The 13,068-nt window shown below is 43.7% G+C and overlaps 1 protein-coding gene across 3 annotated transcripts in view; it reads left to right on the plus strand.

The window, feature by feature from the left end:
* The window catches only part of SLC4A8 (solute carrier family 4 member 8), a 73,162-nt gene that overhangs the window by 31,390 nt on the left and 28,704 nt on the right, over window positions 1-13,068 (plus strand). For all 3 annotated transcript variants that reach the window (XR_012155693.1, XM_073318321.1, XM_073318320.1), the window contains exons 4-11: window positions 769-904; window positions 1,958-2,118; window positions 4,891-5,079; window positions 6,564-6,655; window positions 8,555-8,712; window positions 9,126-9,213; window positions 10,331-10,477; window positions 12,827-12,918. Coding sequence is in view for 2 of the 3 variants with exons in the window: in XM_073318321.1 (XP_073174422.1) it covers window positions 769-904; window positions 1,958-2,118; window positions 4,891-5,079; window positions 6,564-6,655; window positions 8,555-8,712; window positions 9,126-9,213; window positions 10,331-10,477; window positions 12,827-12,918 (1,063 nt within the window). In the remaining variant the exon portion in view is untranslated. The remainder of the gene's footprint in view (window positions 1-768; window positions 905-1,957; window positions 2,119-4,890; window positions 5,080-6,563; window positions 6,656-8,554; window positions 8,713-9,125; window positions 9,214-10,330; window positions 10,478-12,826; window positions 12,919-13,068) is intronic.

The following is a 13,068-nucleotide window of genomic DNA, read 5'->3' on the forward strand; positions in this document are numbered from 1 at the left end:
CTTTTTGGGGAAGTGATAGTATCTTAGTCCCAGATTTGTACTTGCTCAGCACTTGCATTTATTTAAAACGCCTGTTAATCAAGTGTTTTGAATTTTTCCTTCTACTTCTTCTCCTTTTATTATTATTAATTATGTTACTGATCTGGTAGTGTCTGGATGTTCCAGTCATGAGCTAGAACCCGGTTGTGCTAGGTGGTGTATAAACATAGAACAAGAATCCCTGCTCCAAAGAGCTCATGGTCCAAATAATGCAATTTTTTACAAATTTTATCACAGGTGCTGACTTTCTAATTTCCCGGGGCGGGCGCGGGGAGAGGGTGCTTGACTCGTGCTCTGCCAGAGGCCCCGCCCCCACTCCACCCTTTCCCCCAAGAGCCCACCCCACCTCGTTCTGCCCCCTCTCCTGAGCGCCTCGTCCCACCCCTTCTCCCTCCAGGACCTCCTGCACGCCGCTGAACAGCTGATCTGCGGTGGGCGGGAGGTGCTCGGTGGGAGGGAGAGGAGCTGATTGGCGGGGCCGCCGGTGGGTGCTGAGCACCCACTTTTGTTTTCTGTGGGTGCTCCAGCCACAGAGCACCCATGGAGTCGGTGCCTATGAATTTTATATTTGGCTTCTGACATGTGGGTTGGTTTGAAACCAAGCATCTTTGGCATGCTGTTTCTTTTCGATACATATAACAATGAGCAACCTCTTCCTTTTAAATGTGGCATTTTTTGAATGGCGTAACCTGGTCACAGCAGATGCCTCTTTAATTGTTTGTTAATTAGACACCCCGTCTCAGCGAGTTCAGTTTATCCTTGGTATGGAGGAGGATGAGGAGCATGTTCCCCATGATTTGTTCACAGAGCTGGATGAAATCTGTGTGAAAGAAGGGGAAGATGCAGAATGGAAGGAAACGGCCAGGTGACACAAAGCTATATACTCCACCGGCTCAATGAAACTGAATGTGTTTTTGTGACCTCCCATCAGGCCATGTTTTTGGTCCCATTTCCTTGAAGTGCTGCCCAGTGACACCACCTGCTGGAAGAAGAGATGCTGCTGCTAGACAGGGCTTTCATAGTCTTGTCATTTCTAGAGTGTGACTTGGTAAAGCAGTGTGGGAGGAAGATATGATGCAGATCCCTTGTATATAGCACAGCACCTCTGCTTTTTCATGCACCTCTGGTGTAATAACAGCATGTGGAAGAATCAAAGGCAGGCATGTTGATGTACAGACATGGGGAGGCAGTGTAATCCAGTGATCAGTGTGTTAGCCTGGGCACATGGGAGACCCAGGTTCATGTCCCTGCTCTGAGACAGGCTTGCTGTGTGACCTTGGGCGAGTCACTTAGTCTCTTTCTGCCTCAGTTTCCCATCTGTAAAATGGGGACAGTAGCGATGCCCTGCATCACAGGGGCTTGGGAAGCTAAATACATTAAAGACTGAGAGATGCTTAGGTACTAGGATAATGGGCACCATATAAGATAGAAAGGCATGATGTTGCGAGGAAAAATGCTTTAAAGATTATGAGGCATTTGTGCATTATACTAAAAACATAAAAATGGTCATACTGAGTCAGACCAAAGGTCCATCTAGCCCAGTATCCTTTCATCTGACAGAGGCCAATGCCAGATGCTTCAAAGGAAATTAACAGAACAGGGCAATCATCAAGTGACCCATCCCCTGTCGTCCAATCCCAGCAGCTGATCTGCCTTATGTAAAATAAATATAAAATAGACCCTTCAGCACATTATTAGAGCTGGTGGAAATTTCTGCCTCAGCTGCTTAAAAAACAAAATGTGCACTCGATCCTCTTCCCTTCTCCAGCTTTGAACCGTTAATTGAGTTACCGAATGTCTGTTGTATAGATTTCAAACACAGCTTTGTATCTCTGCAACACCTGCTTAAGAGTATTTTCACTGGAAGTGGTCGCTGCCGGTACGGTATTTATTTGTGTTTGGTTTGCCATGCTTCCAGGTGGCTGAAGTTCGAAGAGGATGTGGAGGATGGAGGAGAACGCTGGAGCAAACCCTATGTCGCGACACTTTCATTACACAGTCTCTTTGAGCTGAGGAGTTGCATCATGAACGGGACTGTCCTTCTGGATATGTGCGCCAACAGCATCGAGGAAATTGCAGGTACCGCTCTAGTGAGGGATCAGTTGTGTCATGTCAGAGAAAAAAGCTTCAGGGAATATCCTTGTGCATTTTTGAAGGAAATAAATTCCCTTTGCACCATATTTGTTCCTGCAAAATCCTAGGTAGGGATGTCATCAAAACAGCAAATGTTAAGCAAATATGCACAGAAACCGAACTTTAGGTTTGGAATCATGATTTTTCCACCCTGAAATCCTGATTACATTCATCCAAGCAAGGTCTGGAAACAGACCATGTGACAATCAAAAGAGTGCATCTTTCAAATATCAAATTCTCTCATGTTTTACAGAATGAGAATGATTCAGAGAAATCATTTGGAGAATAACTTCAGATAACAGAAACGAGTCTCATAGGTTAACATGCTGTTGTTGTAGTAGAAGTGTATGTCTGGACCATTTGGGGTCAGAGAAAGAGGTAAAATTCATTGAATAAACTATTTGTTACAAATAATTCACCTACGTTTATTCTGTTTTAAGACACGGGAATCTGTGTGAACTGCGCAACTTCTTTAAGGGCTTATCTACTTAGGAAAACAGTCCAGACTAGCTATTGCAGGCATGAACTCCCCATGTGGACACTTTTATTCCACACCAGGGGTGCTTGTATCTGGTTTAATTTAGTCCTTTTTGAAAATGGATTAAGCTAAACTGCAAAAAGGCACTTTTAGCGTTTGCCTACACATGAAAATTAATCCGGAATAAGGTAAGGTATAAATTTAAAGTGTAATAACTATTCCTGATTGATGCCATGAGTGGACACTCTTATTAGTTTAATCCAAATAGTTGGGATTAAGATAATTACATTATAAATAATTCAGAATATTGCACTCTTACTCTGGGGTAAGAACATCTGCACATGGAGATAATCCGGAATAGTTAATCCTCTTTAAACTCATGCCCCAATCTTATTTTGGATTGATTTTCATATGTGGACAAATCCTAATTCCGCATTACCTTAATCCATTTCCAAAGTGGATTGAGACCATTCAGAATAAATCAGAATAGTCGGTTTGGAATAACTCCCCATGTAGATAAAACCTTACTGTGGAATAAGCGTGTCCATACAGGAAGTTAGTGCAGAATAGAATAGAATCATAGAATATCAGGGTTGGAAGGGACCTCAGGAGGTCATCTAGTCCAACCCCCTGCTCAAAGCAGGACCAATTCCCGACTAGCTTTTGCACTTTATATTCAGTCCCTAGTTTATTTTGCAATGTGTAGACAAGACCTAACTTTCAAAGCCAGGCTTCCTTTGGCAGATGACCAAGTAATACATTTCTGTTGAGGAGATAATTGAGGGTAATTGAGAAAGCAGCTTTGTAGAAATTATTTTTGACTGGCAGGTCTCCATTCAAACTCTTTCAAGGTCTGGTGATGTCAGATCCGTTCTTAGAACATTCCTCCCCGAGTGCTGCCAGTTACAGTCAATTATCCAAGAAATCTCAGGGAAGCCAGTTATAGACTGGTTATAATTTGGTTAAATGTGTAGAGCAATGCAATCAGGAAAGAAAACTGCATTACTGAGAATGGGGAATAACAACTGCATTCGCTAAGCAGTGAATAATCATTTCGCAGAGACTTTTTAGCAAAGAAAAATTCCTGCCTCCGTTGAAAGACAAAGAATATGAGTACACAGCAGCTGGGAGTGTGCTTCTCTGCATGGTTAGACAGACGTGTGCTCGCTCTGCTTGAGTTAGCTGTCTGAGTAAAAGCCTGATCCCCTGGGTATGCACTCAGGGGGCTAGCCTGAGTCACTGCGTGTGCCACCGTGGCCATGCTGCTCCTTTTAGCATGCTAGCTCAAGCAGAACCAGCGTGTGTCTGTTTATCCATGCTGGGAAATACGTTCCCAGCAGCTGTGCAGGCATACCCAAAGATGTATTAACAATGCTACGTCTCCCTAAATAAGATTGCGTCGGCATTGGTTGGCTGTTCCGTCTGGCGGTAGTAATGCTCTCCTATGAGGCGTGCAACCTTGTTCCTGGCTTATCATGGGTTGAGAATATCACAGGTTTTGTTCTTTGATGGCTGGCTGGGGCTGTTGTGATTCTTGGAGTGAATCCACCAAAGTTACTGTCTCACCCTCTCTCTTCCTCAGTGTTTGGAAAGCATGTAGCCTGCTGTCAGCATGACTGCAATACGAACATGAGGGGGTGGTTTGCAGGGGGGAAGGATGATCTTGTGGTTAAGGCTTTTCACCAGGAAACAAAGGGGGAGGGTTTAATTCTCAGCTCAGGCATGGGCTTGATGGAGGTACTTAATTTGTGTGGTACCTCAGTTTCCCCCATGTGTGAAATGGGGATAGTCCTTTCCCATCATATGGGAAGGTTGTGGAGGTATAATTCAGATATGGGAATCTGTGATTGCTGTGGCCATGAAGTCTTTCTAAGCACAGAGCTAAATAAGAATAGTTTGGGGGCATGTTTAGTTCTGTCTGTGGTACTTACACGGCCTGCTTTACTGAGGACTCCGAGCACCTCCCATTCATTAATGCATTTATCCTCACAGCTCCCTCTGGGAGATAGAGTAATGCTATTATCCCATTTTACAGGTGTAACTGAGGCATAGGGAGACTTGCCCAAGGTCACACAGGACGTATGTGGCAGAGCAGGGACACAAATTCAGTCCTAGAATAACGCCCTAATTACTGTACCACCCTTCCTATTGGCTTGTACATTTAGCACATGGACATTCATCAGTGACACAATCTGTACCTGTTGCAAGCTAGAGAATTGCCTTTTTTCCCCCGGCCCCAGATATAATCCTGGATCAGCAAGAACCAAGCAGTGAGTTTGATGAAAGCATGAGAGAGAGACTCCGGGATGCCCTCTTAAAAAAGCATCATCACCAGAACGAGAAGAAGAGGAACAACCTCCTTCCGATTGTCCGCTCTTTCACTGATGTCAGCAAGAAGCAGTCGGATCCACACTTATTGGACAAAACGGGTGAGGATTTCTGGGTCGCGTCTTCAGACAGCCTGACCCTTTGAGATGGGATTTTCCAAAAGCCTAAATCACCAAGGATTATCTATGACTTCACTGAAAAAAAACACAGTGTTGGTTTTTTACCTCATGATTAAAGCTGGAAAGCTGAGGGAATAACAGATTTTACGGTTTGCCGGCGGTTCGGAAAAATGAAATATTTTGCAATTTTTGTGAAGCAAAAAAGTAAAAAAAAAAAATAAAAAACCCACCTTATTTCAGGTCAAAGAAAATGCTCCATTTCAATGTCACGCATTTCAAAAATAACATTAAAGGAAATTTCTGTGCCGTGTGTCGTCTCGACCCAAAAGAAACATATTATTTTGTTTTGAAAATGTCGAAATGAAACATTTCAACGTTCTTGGAATTTTTTGTGGTTGTTTGTTTTTCTCGAGACGAACAATTCGGCCAAACTGATACGAATCCATGATGTTTCATTGTCACTGACTCTGCACGTTTTTGCTGAAAAAAGCTTCAGGCAAAAAACGGCGCTTAGTTCTAATGATGAAGCCGGCTGGCTGGTAGTTTTAACTCCTTAGCATTCATGCAATACGGATTGCTGTGTCACATGTATCAATGTAAATAAGGAGGAGTCCGGTGGCACCTTAAAGACAAACAGATTTATTTGGGCCTAAGCTTTCGTGGGTAAAAAAACCCCACTTTTTCAGATGCAACCCACGAAAAGCTTAGGCCCAAATAAATCTGTTCATCTTTAAGGTGCCACCAGACTCCTCGTTTTCGTGGGTATAGACTAACATGGCTACCCCTCTGATAAGTATCAATGTAAAATCTTAGTGGAGATAATGCATTTTAGGTGAGGGGTATACAATTAACCTCAAATAGCTACACTGAGGTCAAAACTACCCAGGCCTTGTAAAAGATACACCTTTTCCTGCAGTGAAGCTAAAGCCTTTAACATGTATTAGAAAAGAGAGGTTTCAGAGTAGCAGCCATGTTAGTCTGTATCTGCAAAAAAAACAGGAGTACTTGTGGCACCTTAGAGACTAACAAATTTATTAGAGCATAAGCTTTCGTGAGCTACAGCCCACTTCATCGGATGCAGGTGATCCTGTAAAACGCATGAAGCTATCGCTTGTCAAGACGCCCCAAAATAAGAAGACTTCTTGTAATGGGACTCAGGGAAATTGGGAGGAAGTTTTTATAAGGGTTTTCTTTTCTTTATTTCTCTTTAGTTATTTTGTTTTTTCATGATAGGACCTTGGGAGAAGGAGCTGATGTTCGGCAGCTCAAAAGCTGTTTATATATTTGCTCTAGAGTCCTTCTAGCTGATGGTAGCAGTGTGTGACTACTTAGCATCCATGCAAATACAATGCTGATCAGTACATCACAAGTACTAACTACTGTCCTGCAACCGTGTGTGTTGGCCAGAAATGGTGCACAGGAAGCATGCATGCTTCCTTGGGCTTTCTGATATCTTTTTCTTTTAGCAACGCACACGCTGTCTCCTCAGCCTGGCACTACCAATCTAGAAGTTAAAAACGGAGTGACCCAGGACACTAGTCCTATGGATTTAAGCAAGGTGAGAGGCTATGTGTGGCTGTCACTCAAGGTAAATACAAGCAATGTGGATAATCTGGTGGGCCCAGATGTTTCGAGAGCTCAGCATGCTGGGTGGCAATTAATTGACCTTTAACTATTCATGGTAAATAGGCCCAATGGCCTGTGATGGGATGTTAGAGGGGGTGGGATCTGAGTTACTACAGAGAATTCTTTCCTGGGTATCTGGCTGGTGAATCTTGCCCACACGCTTAGAGTTCAGCTGATCATCATATTTGGGGTTGGGAAGGAATTTTCCTGCAGGGCAGATCGGAAGAGGCCCTGCGGGTTTTTCACCTTCCTCTGCAGCATGGGGCACGGGTCACTTGCTGGAGGATTCTCTGCACCCTGAAGTCTTTAAACCACGATTTGAGGACTTCAATAGCTCAGACATAGGTGAGAGGTTTATCGCAGGATTGGGTGGGTGAGATTCGGTGGCCTGCATTGTGCTGGAGGTCGAACTAGATGATCATAATGGTCCCTTCTGACCTTAATATCTATGAGTCTATGAGGAGCCTGCTTGAAAAAACTGGCCATACATTTCATAATGGGGGGTGAAGTAGAGTTTGGTGACATTTTTTAGCCAAAGCTTTTTTGGCTAAAAAATGCAGATTTGGGTTGTCTGAAACCTTTTGGGTACTTGTGTTGAATTTGCTGAAATGTTTCAGCTGGGAAAAAAACGGCGGCAAAAAACCCAACACATGTTTTGGTTGCGACATTTTCTGACCGAATCATTTTGATTGGAAACAACTTTTCCTTTGGAATTTTACCTCAGTTCCATTAAAAAAAAAATACACGCCTCCCCTTGAAAAATGAAACAAAAAGTTTCTTTCAGGTTGAACAAAATATTTCATGTGACCCGAAACAATTATTTGCCCCCGTTTTTTTCTGGTTTGGGCCACAAACCAAAAAATTGGTTATTTGCAGAGGGCTAGTGCTGAGTGCTTTGACAGACATCCTTATTTAGGTGCCTAAACTGGAGGTGAGCTTTTTTAAAATCAGATCCTAATTGTGGGTGCTGAGAACTTGAAAATCTGTTCCTGAGTTCTTACAACTTGGTTTGGCCCTTGGGTTGGGCCATCTTGGCTTAACCATTTGTCCACTGAGATCAACCATTGGCATGTGATGCTTATTCCACATTGGGAGGTTATACTGGAATAACTATATAGATTTAAATTCACTCGTTATTAGAGCCGGGTGAAGTTTTTTTGAGGAATATTTTTTTGAGAAATTTGCCAAAAAAATAGATTTTTCCGGGTGGTGACACTTCACAAATTTGGGTTGAATTTGGCAAATAGTTTCAACAGAAAAAAAATTGTGTTTTTTTTTCCAAAAAGTCAAAGTACCCCAAAATGTCCCAAAACAGAAGTACCCCCAAAGACATTTCATTGTGGGTTGAACAAAACATTTTTGGTTGAAATGAAAATGAAATTAAAAAAAAAATTAGTTTCAGATCAACCAAAATGTTTTCTTTGACCAAAACCAATTTTTTTCTTCAGTTTTTTCCCCCCGTTTCATTACCAAAAAAATCGAAAACATTCAGTTTTTGACTGGAACCGAACTGAATTTTGTTTCAGATTTTTTTGGTTTGCCCCCTCTTCCCCCCCCCCGAACATAATATCAAATATTAGCTCATCTCTTCTCCTTAGATTATACAGAAAAAACTTTCCCATGTAAACAAGTCCAAAGGCATCTTTATAACAGTACAACTGCATCCATGCTACGGTTGTATCGATTTAATGATTTCAGTAGAAAAGCACGCCCTCCAACCAGAATAATTAAACTTATATAAAACCTGTGGAGAGAGCAGGCCTCAAAGGTGCAGCTGTTGATCTGCAGAAGTGACTCCTAATTGTCTGAAAAATTATTTCTTCATAATTAGGCGGAGCTTCATTTCATGAAGAAAATTCCTACTGGAGCAGAAGCTTCCAACGTTCTAGTGGGAGAGTTGGATTTCCTCCTTCGTCCCCTGGTGGTGTTCGTGCGTCTGACGCCAGCTGTCCTTCTCTCAGGCATGACAGAAGTCCCGATCCCAACAAGGTAAGGATGTTAAAAAACACTTTACCTTTTTTTAAAATTAAAAAATATTTAAAAAATTAAATTAAAATATGTCTATATATTCAAATCTGATCCAAAAAAAATCTATGGAAAGTCCCAGTACACTCAGGCCAGCTTTACTCTTGTGCCTTTTATCAGCTCAGTGCACAGGGATGGGTTCCGAATGAACTCCATCCAGTGGGTGAAGTGAAGTTTTTAGAGAAGCAATACACTTAAAGGGAGAGATTTTCAGGGGCATTAATGTGCCTAACGCCCATTGCAAGTCTGTGAGCATTGTGTGCTAACTCCTGTTGAAGCTGATTTACTGTGCAGATCCCTTTGGAAACTTCACACAGTTTTTTTGCTCTTTACCAGGATTTTAATAAGGGCATTTTTTCTCTGTTTTATGTGGCCAGGTTCTTATTTTTCTTGTTGGGACCAGAAGGGAAAGCACATCAGTACCATGAGATTGGCAGGTCAATGGCTACTCTCATGACAGATGAGGTATGGTATGGCACAAGTGACAATTTCAGCTCTTCTCCTTTGCATTTCCTTGTTTTCTGCCCTTTTCTAAATCATTCCCTCTCTCAGCCCAGGATTTAAGGGCATGTACTGTCTGTTTCCAGACTGATCAGATAAAGAATGAGATCAGGATGGGTGTGTAACACTAGGGAAGTTTGTTCTCTTCCCCAGCAGCAGCCAAAATCCAAATTTGCAAAATAGCTCAGCCCCCATTTAGGCATCAAAATAAGTGCCCGGCTTTTCAACAACTCCGCTCAAAGGCCCTTATTATGGGCGAGGAATAGGCTGTCTGAAAATTTTCCATTGAAACTGTTTTTTGATGGAAGGTTGAGTTTAATTTGAACGAAGCAAAATATTTTGCAAAAAGCGTGTTCTGTGGAACATTCTGATTTATTTGTTGAAAAAATGAGTGCCTGAAATTTGAAATATTTTAGTCAAAAGCTGAAATATAATGGCCAAATCCTGAAATATTTTGACTCTGAAATGTTACCCCAGTGCCTCATGGGACTTGTAGTTCAAGCACCTCAGGCTCCCATTCTCCTCTTTGTGCTGGGTTCCCCAGCCAGACTACATCTCCCATGATGCAGCACAGCCAGTGACTGTCCAAGAGGGGAGGCCATGGTTCATCATGGGAGATGTAGTCTGACCAGAGAACCTGGCTTTTACAGGACAATGGGAGCATGAGGTCAGCAAACTACAATTCCCATGAGGCAAATCAGTGGCATTTCAGAATCAAAATATTTTTGTTTTTTTAATTTTTCACTGAGCTCTTGAAATTTTATCTGGGAATAAACCTCATTCTCTGACCAGCTCTAGTCAACTAGCACTTGACAATCTGGCCCATTATTATGGTCTTTTTGTTATTACTCAAGTGAGGCAGTGTGATCTAGTGGATAAGGCACTCGACTGGGATTCAGGAGACCTGTTTTTGGTTCCCTGCTCTGTCTTTGAACTGCTGTGTGACATAGAATCATAGGGTTAGAAGGGACTGCAAGGGTCATCTAGTCTAACCCCCAAAGGGCAAGTCACTCCATCTTTCTTTGCCTCAGTTTCCCCTTCCCAAGCTAAGCATGCCTAACCCTTACTCTCTTATTTGTAGATTTTCCATGACGTTGCTTATAAAGCCAAAGACCGTGCTGACCTTGTAGCTGGTATTGATGAATTCCTGGATCAGGTGACGGTATTGCCTCCTGGAGAATGGGATCCATCGATTAGAATTGAACCACCGAAAAATTTACCTTCCCAGGTAGGTAACATTTTTCACTTCCAGAATAAGAGAGAGACTAGAATGGCTGACGGGGATGTCTGAGCAGGAACTGTACAAAAGAGACCCCTGTGAAGCAGTATGTCATACTGGACAGAGCACAGGACGGAACTTGAGACCTGGATTTTATTCATGGCTCTGCAACTGTCGTCCATGCTTGGGGCAAATCACGTCCCTCTCTCTGCCTCAGTTTCCCCATCTCTAAAATGGGGATCATCGCTAAGGCTACGACTTAAATGGGTATTTTTAGTAAAAGTCATGGACGAGAAACAAAAAATCATGGCCTGTGACCTGTCCATGACTTATACCATAAATACCCCGATTGAATCTTGGGGGGCTGCTGCCAGAGGGGAGCACACAGCACCAGCTGCTGGGGGGAGCCTCCTGGGGGGGAGGACCAGCGTCTGCTCTGGCTGCTGCTGGAGGGATAGAGCCCCGAGGCCAGCCACTGCTCCGTCCGCCCCGGGGCCGCTGCTCAGGCGGTCTCCAGGGCCAGCTGCATTGGCTATTGCTCTGGTGGTCCCCGGGGCCACCTGCTTGGGTGGCCCTGGGGCCAGCCACACTGGCTGTTGCAGAAGTCACGGAGGTCGCCGGAAGTCACGGAATCCGTGACTTCCGCAACCTCCATGGCAAACACCAAGCCGTAATCAGAACACTTCACTAGCTCACGGAGGGGTTGTGAGGATAAATACATTAAAGATTGTGAGACATGCAGATACTACGGTAATGGTGGCCACATAAGTACTTAGATAGATAGCAGAGGTGGCCAGTCTGGATTTCAAAGAGAGCGGCTGGTGGAACACTGTTCGGTGCGAGAGACCATCAGCTCTGGATCTAGCTGTGTCAGTCCAGTCCAAAATTAGACTATGGGGTGTCCATCTTTTTTGCCTGCGCAAAGTGCATCTGTTAGTGCAACCTTCAAAGGCAGGTAGGGGTTGATTTGTGGAGTGGGAGTTTGGGGCTGTTTACTTCTATTTCTGGTTTTGCAACTGATGGCCGAGCACCGTGTGCAAGTCAGAAGAAATGAACACAAATCAATAAATAATTGCAGCAGAGTTGCTTAATGAGGCTGGATGTTTCAGTGTAGAGATGTGATTGGCAAGGTCCTAATGCTGCCCTGGATACAATTAGGGCGACTAGATAGCAAGTGTGAAAAATTGGGACGCTTTTATTTTCGGGGGGGATGAAGGTTTACTTGCACATCTAAGACAAAGCCCCTAATATCAGGACGTCTGTCACCGTAGGTAAAATAGAATGTGAAAGAAACAGCGTGAACAAGCTACTCCCCTGAGCGATGTTAAGTGACACTGACGTAAGCGCTTGTGCACACAGCTCTCTGTTGGCAGGAGAGCTTCTGCTGACGAAGAAATGGGGTCGGGGCGTGGGGGCTTCCCCCGCCCACCCAGCACTCTTGCCGGCGAGCGGGATCAGGACACAGGGGCTTCCCCAGCTCCCTGGCAGGAGAGCTGGGTGGGAAGAGCGGGGCAAGACACCGTGCCCCAACCCTGCTCCCCAGTAGGAGTGCCGGGCGGGTGGCGGGAGCGGGGTAAAGGCAGGGGGCACCTATTTTTCTGGGGTCCCCTGATTGGCTGGTCCCTGGGCCTGTGGCTAATCCGCCACTGCTTACACATGAGTATCACTTTACTTGTGTGTGAAGTGCTACTGACAGCATAAAATTAACAGCATGCATCTGTGTTTGCAAGATCAAGGCGTTAGTGTAGTGTATAGGAATTGGGTAGTACCCCTTTAAATAGTTTGGTAGCTCTCTAGTGGGCCTTTCTGTTATGGCAGAAGCCACCAGAACCTCCCAGAGCAGCTCACACACAAGGGAATTTAAAATTTGTATTAAAGCTAATGTTAAAAAAATTATATAGTACCTAGGTTAGGAAAAGAGTGTCTGTACATCTGGGTATAGTGCTTAGATTATCCACAAATATAAAGTTAGTTTTTAAAAGTCATATGATACATAGAGTATATAATCAGCAATAACCCAAATTTAGGTGAATAGATTTAACAGTACAGTTTAGATATTAGAATCCGAATACTCGCGTACATCGCTCATGAAAAGTTGTACAGAGATTTGGTTGTGGAAAGCAAAATGTATCAATGAGTGGAGATTGTCCCACAGTAATAAAGAATCAGATTGGTTGTCCATTTAGAAAATACAATCCGTGAGGACAGTATTTGTTACTTTCCTGACTGTGCTTCTCATTGGCTACTACCCAGTTCCTGCACACTCTACTAAGCACGGAAGAGTGTCTTACAATCAGATGCCTGGGATCTAGAGGAGAACACCACGAAGATCTCGCTCTTGTGTTTCTGTTTTAACAGGACAAGAGGAAGATGCCAGGTGTCCCTAATGGCACTGCTTGCCATACTGAGCCAGAACAGCACAGTGGACCCGAACTTGAACGAACAGGAAGGTTAGTGCGATCAGATTAAACATTCATCTGCCTCTCATTAAAGTTTGCCCTAGAGCTTTGCGAATAATAGATTTTTTGGGGGTTGGCACCTGTCTTTTTGTTGTGTTTGTACAGCACCTAGCGTGACAGGGGCCCTGACCTGCTAAGATA

This window comes from Lepidochelys kempii, chromosome 20 (genome assembly GCF_965140265.1).
Source record: "Lepidochelys kempii isolate rLepKem1 chromosome 20, rLepKem1.hap2, whole genome shotgun sequence".
Classification (NCBI taxonomy): Eukaryota; Metazoa; Chordata; order Testudines; family Cheloniidae; genus Lepidochelys; species Lepidochelys kempii.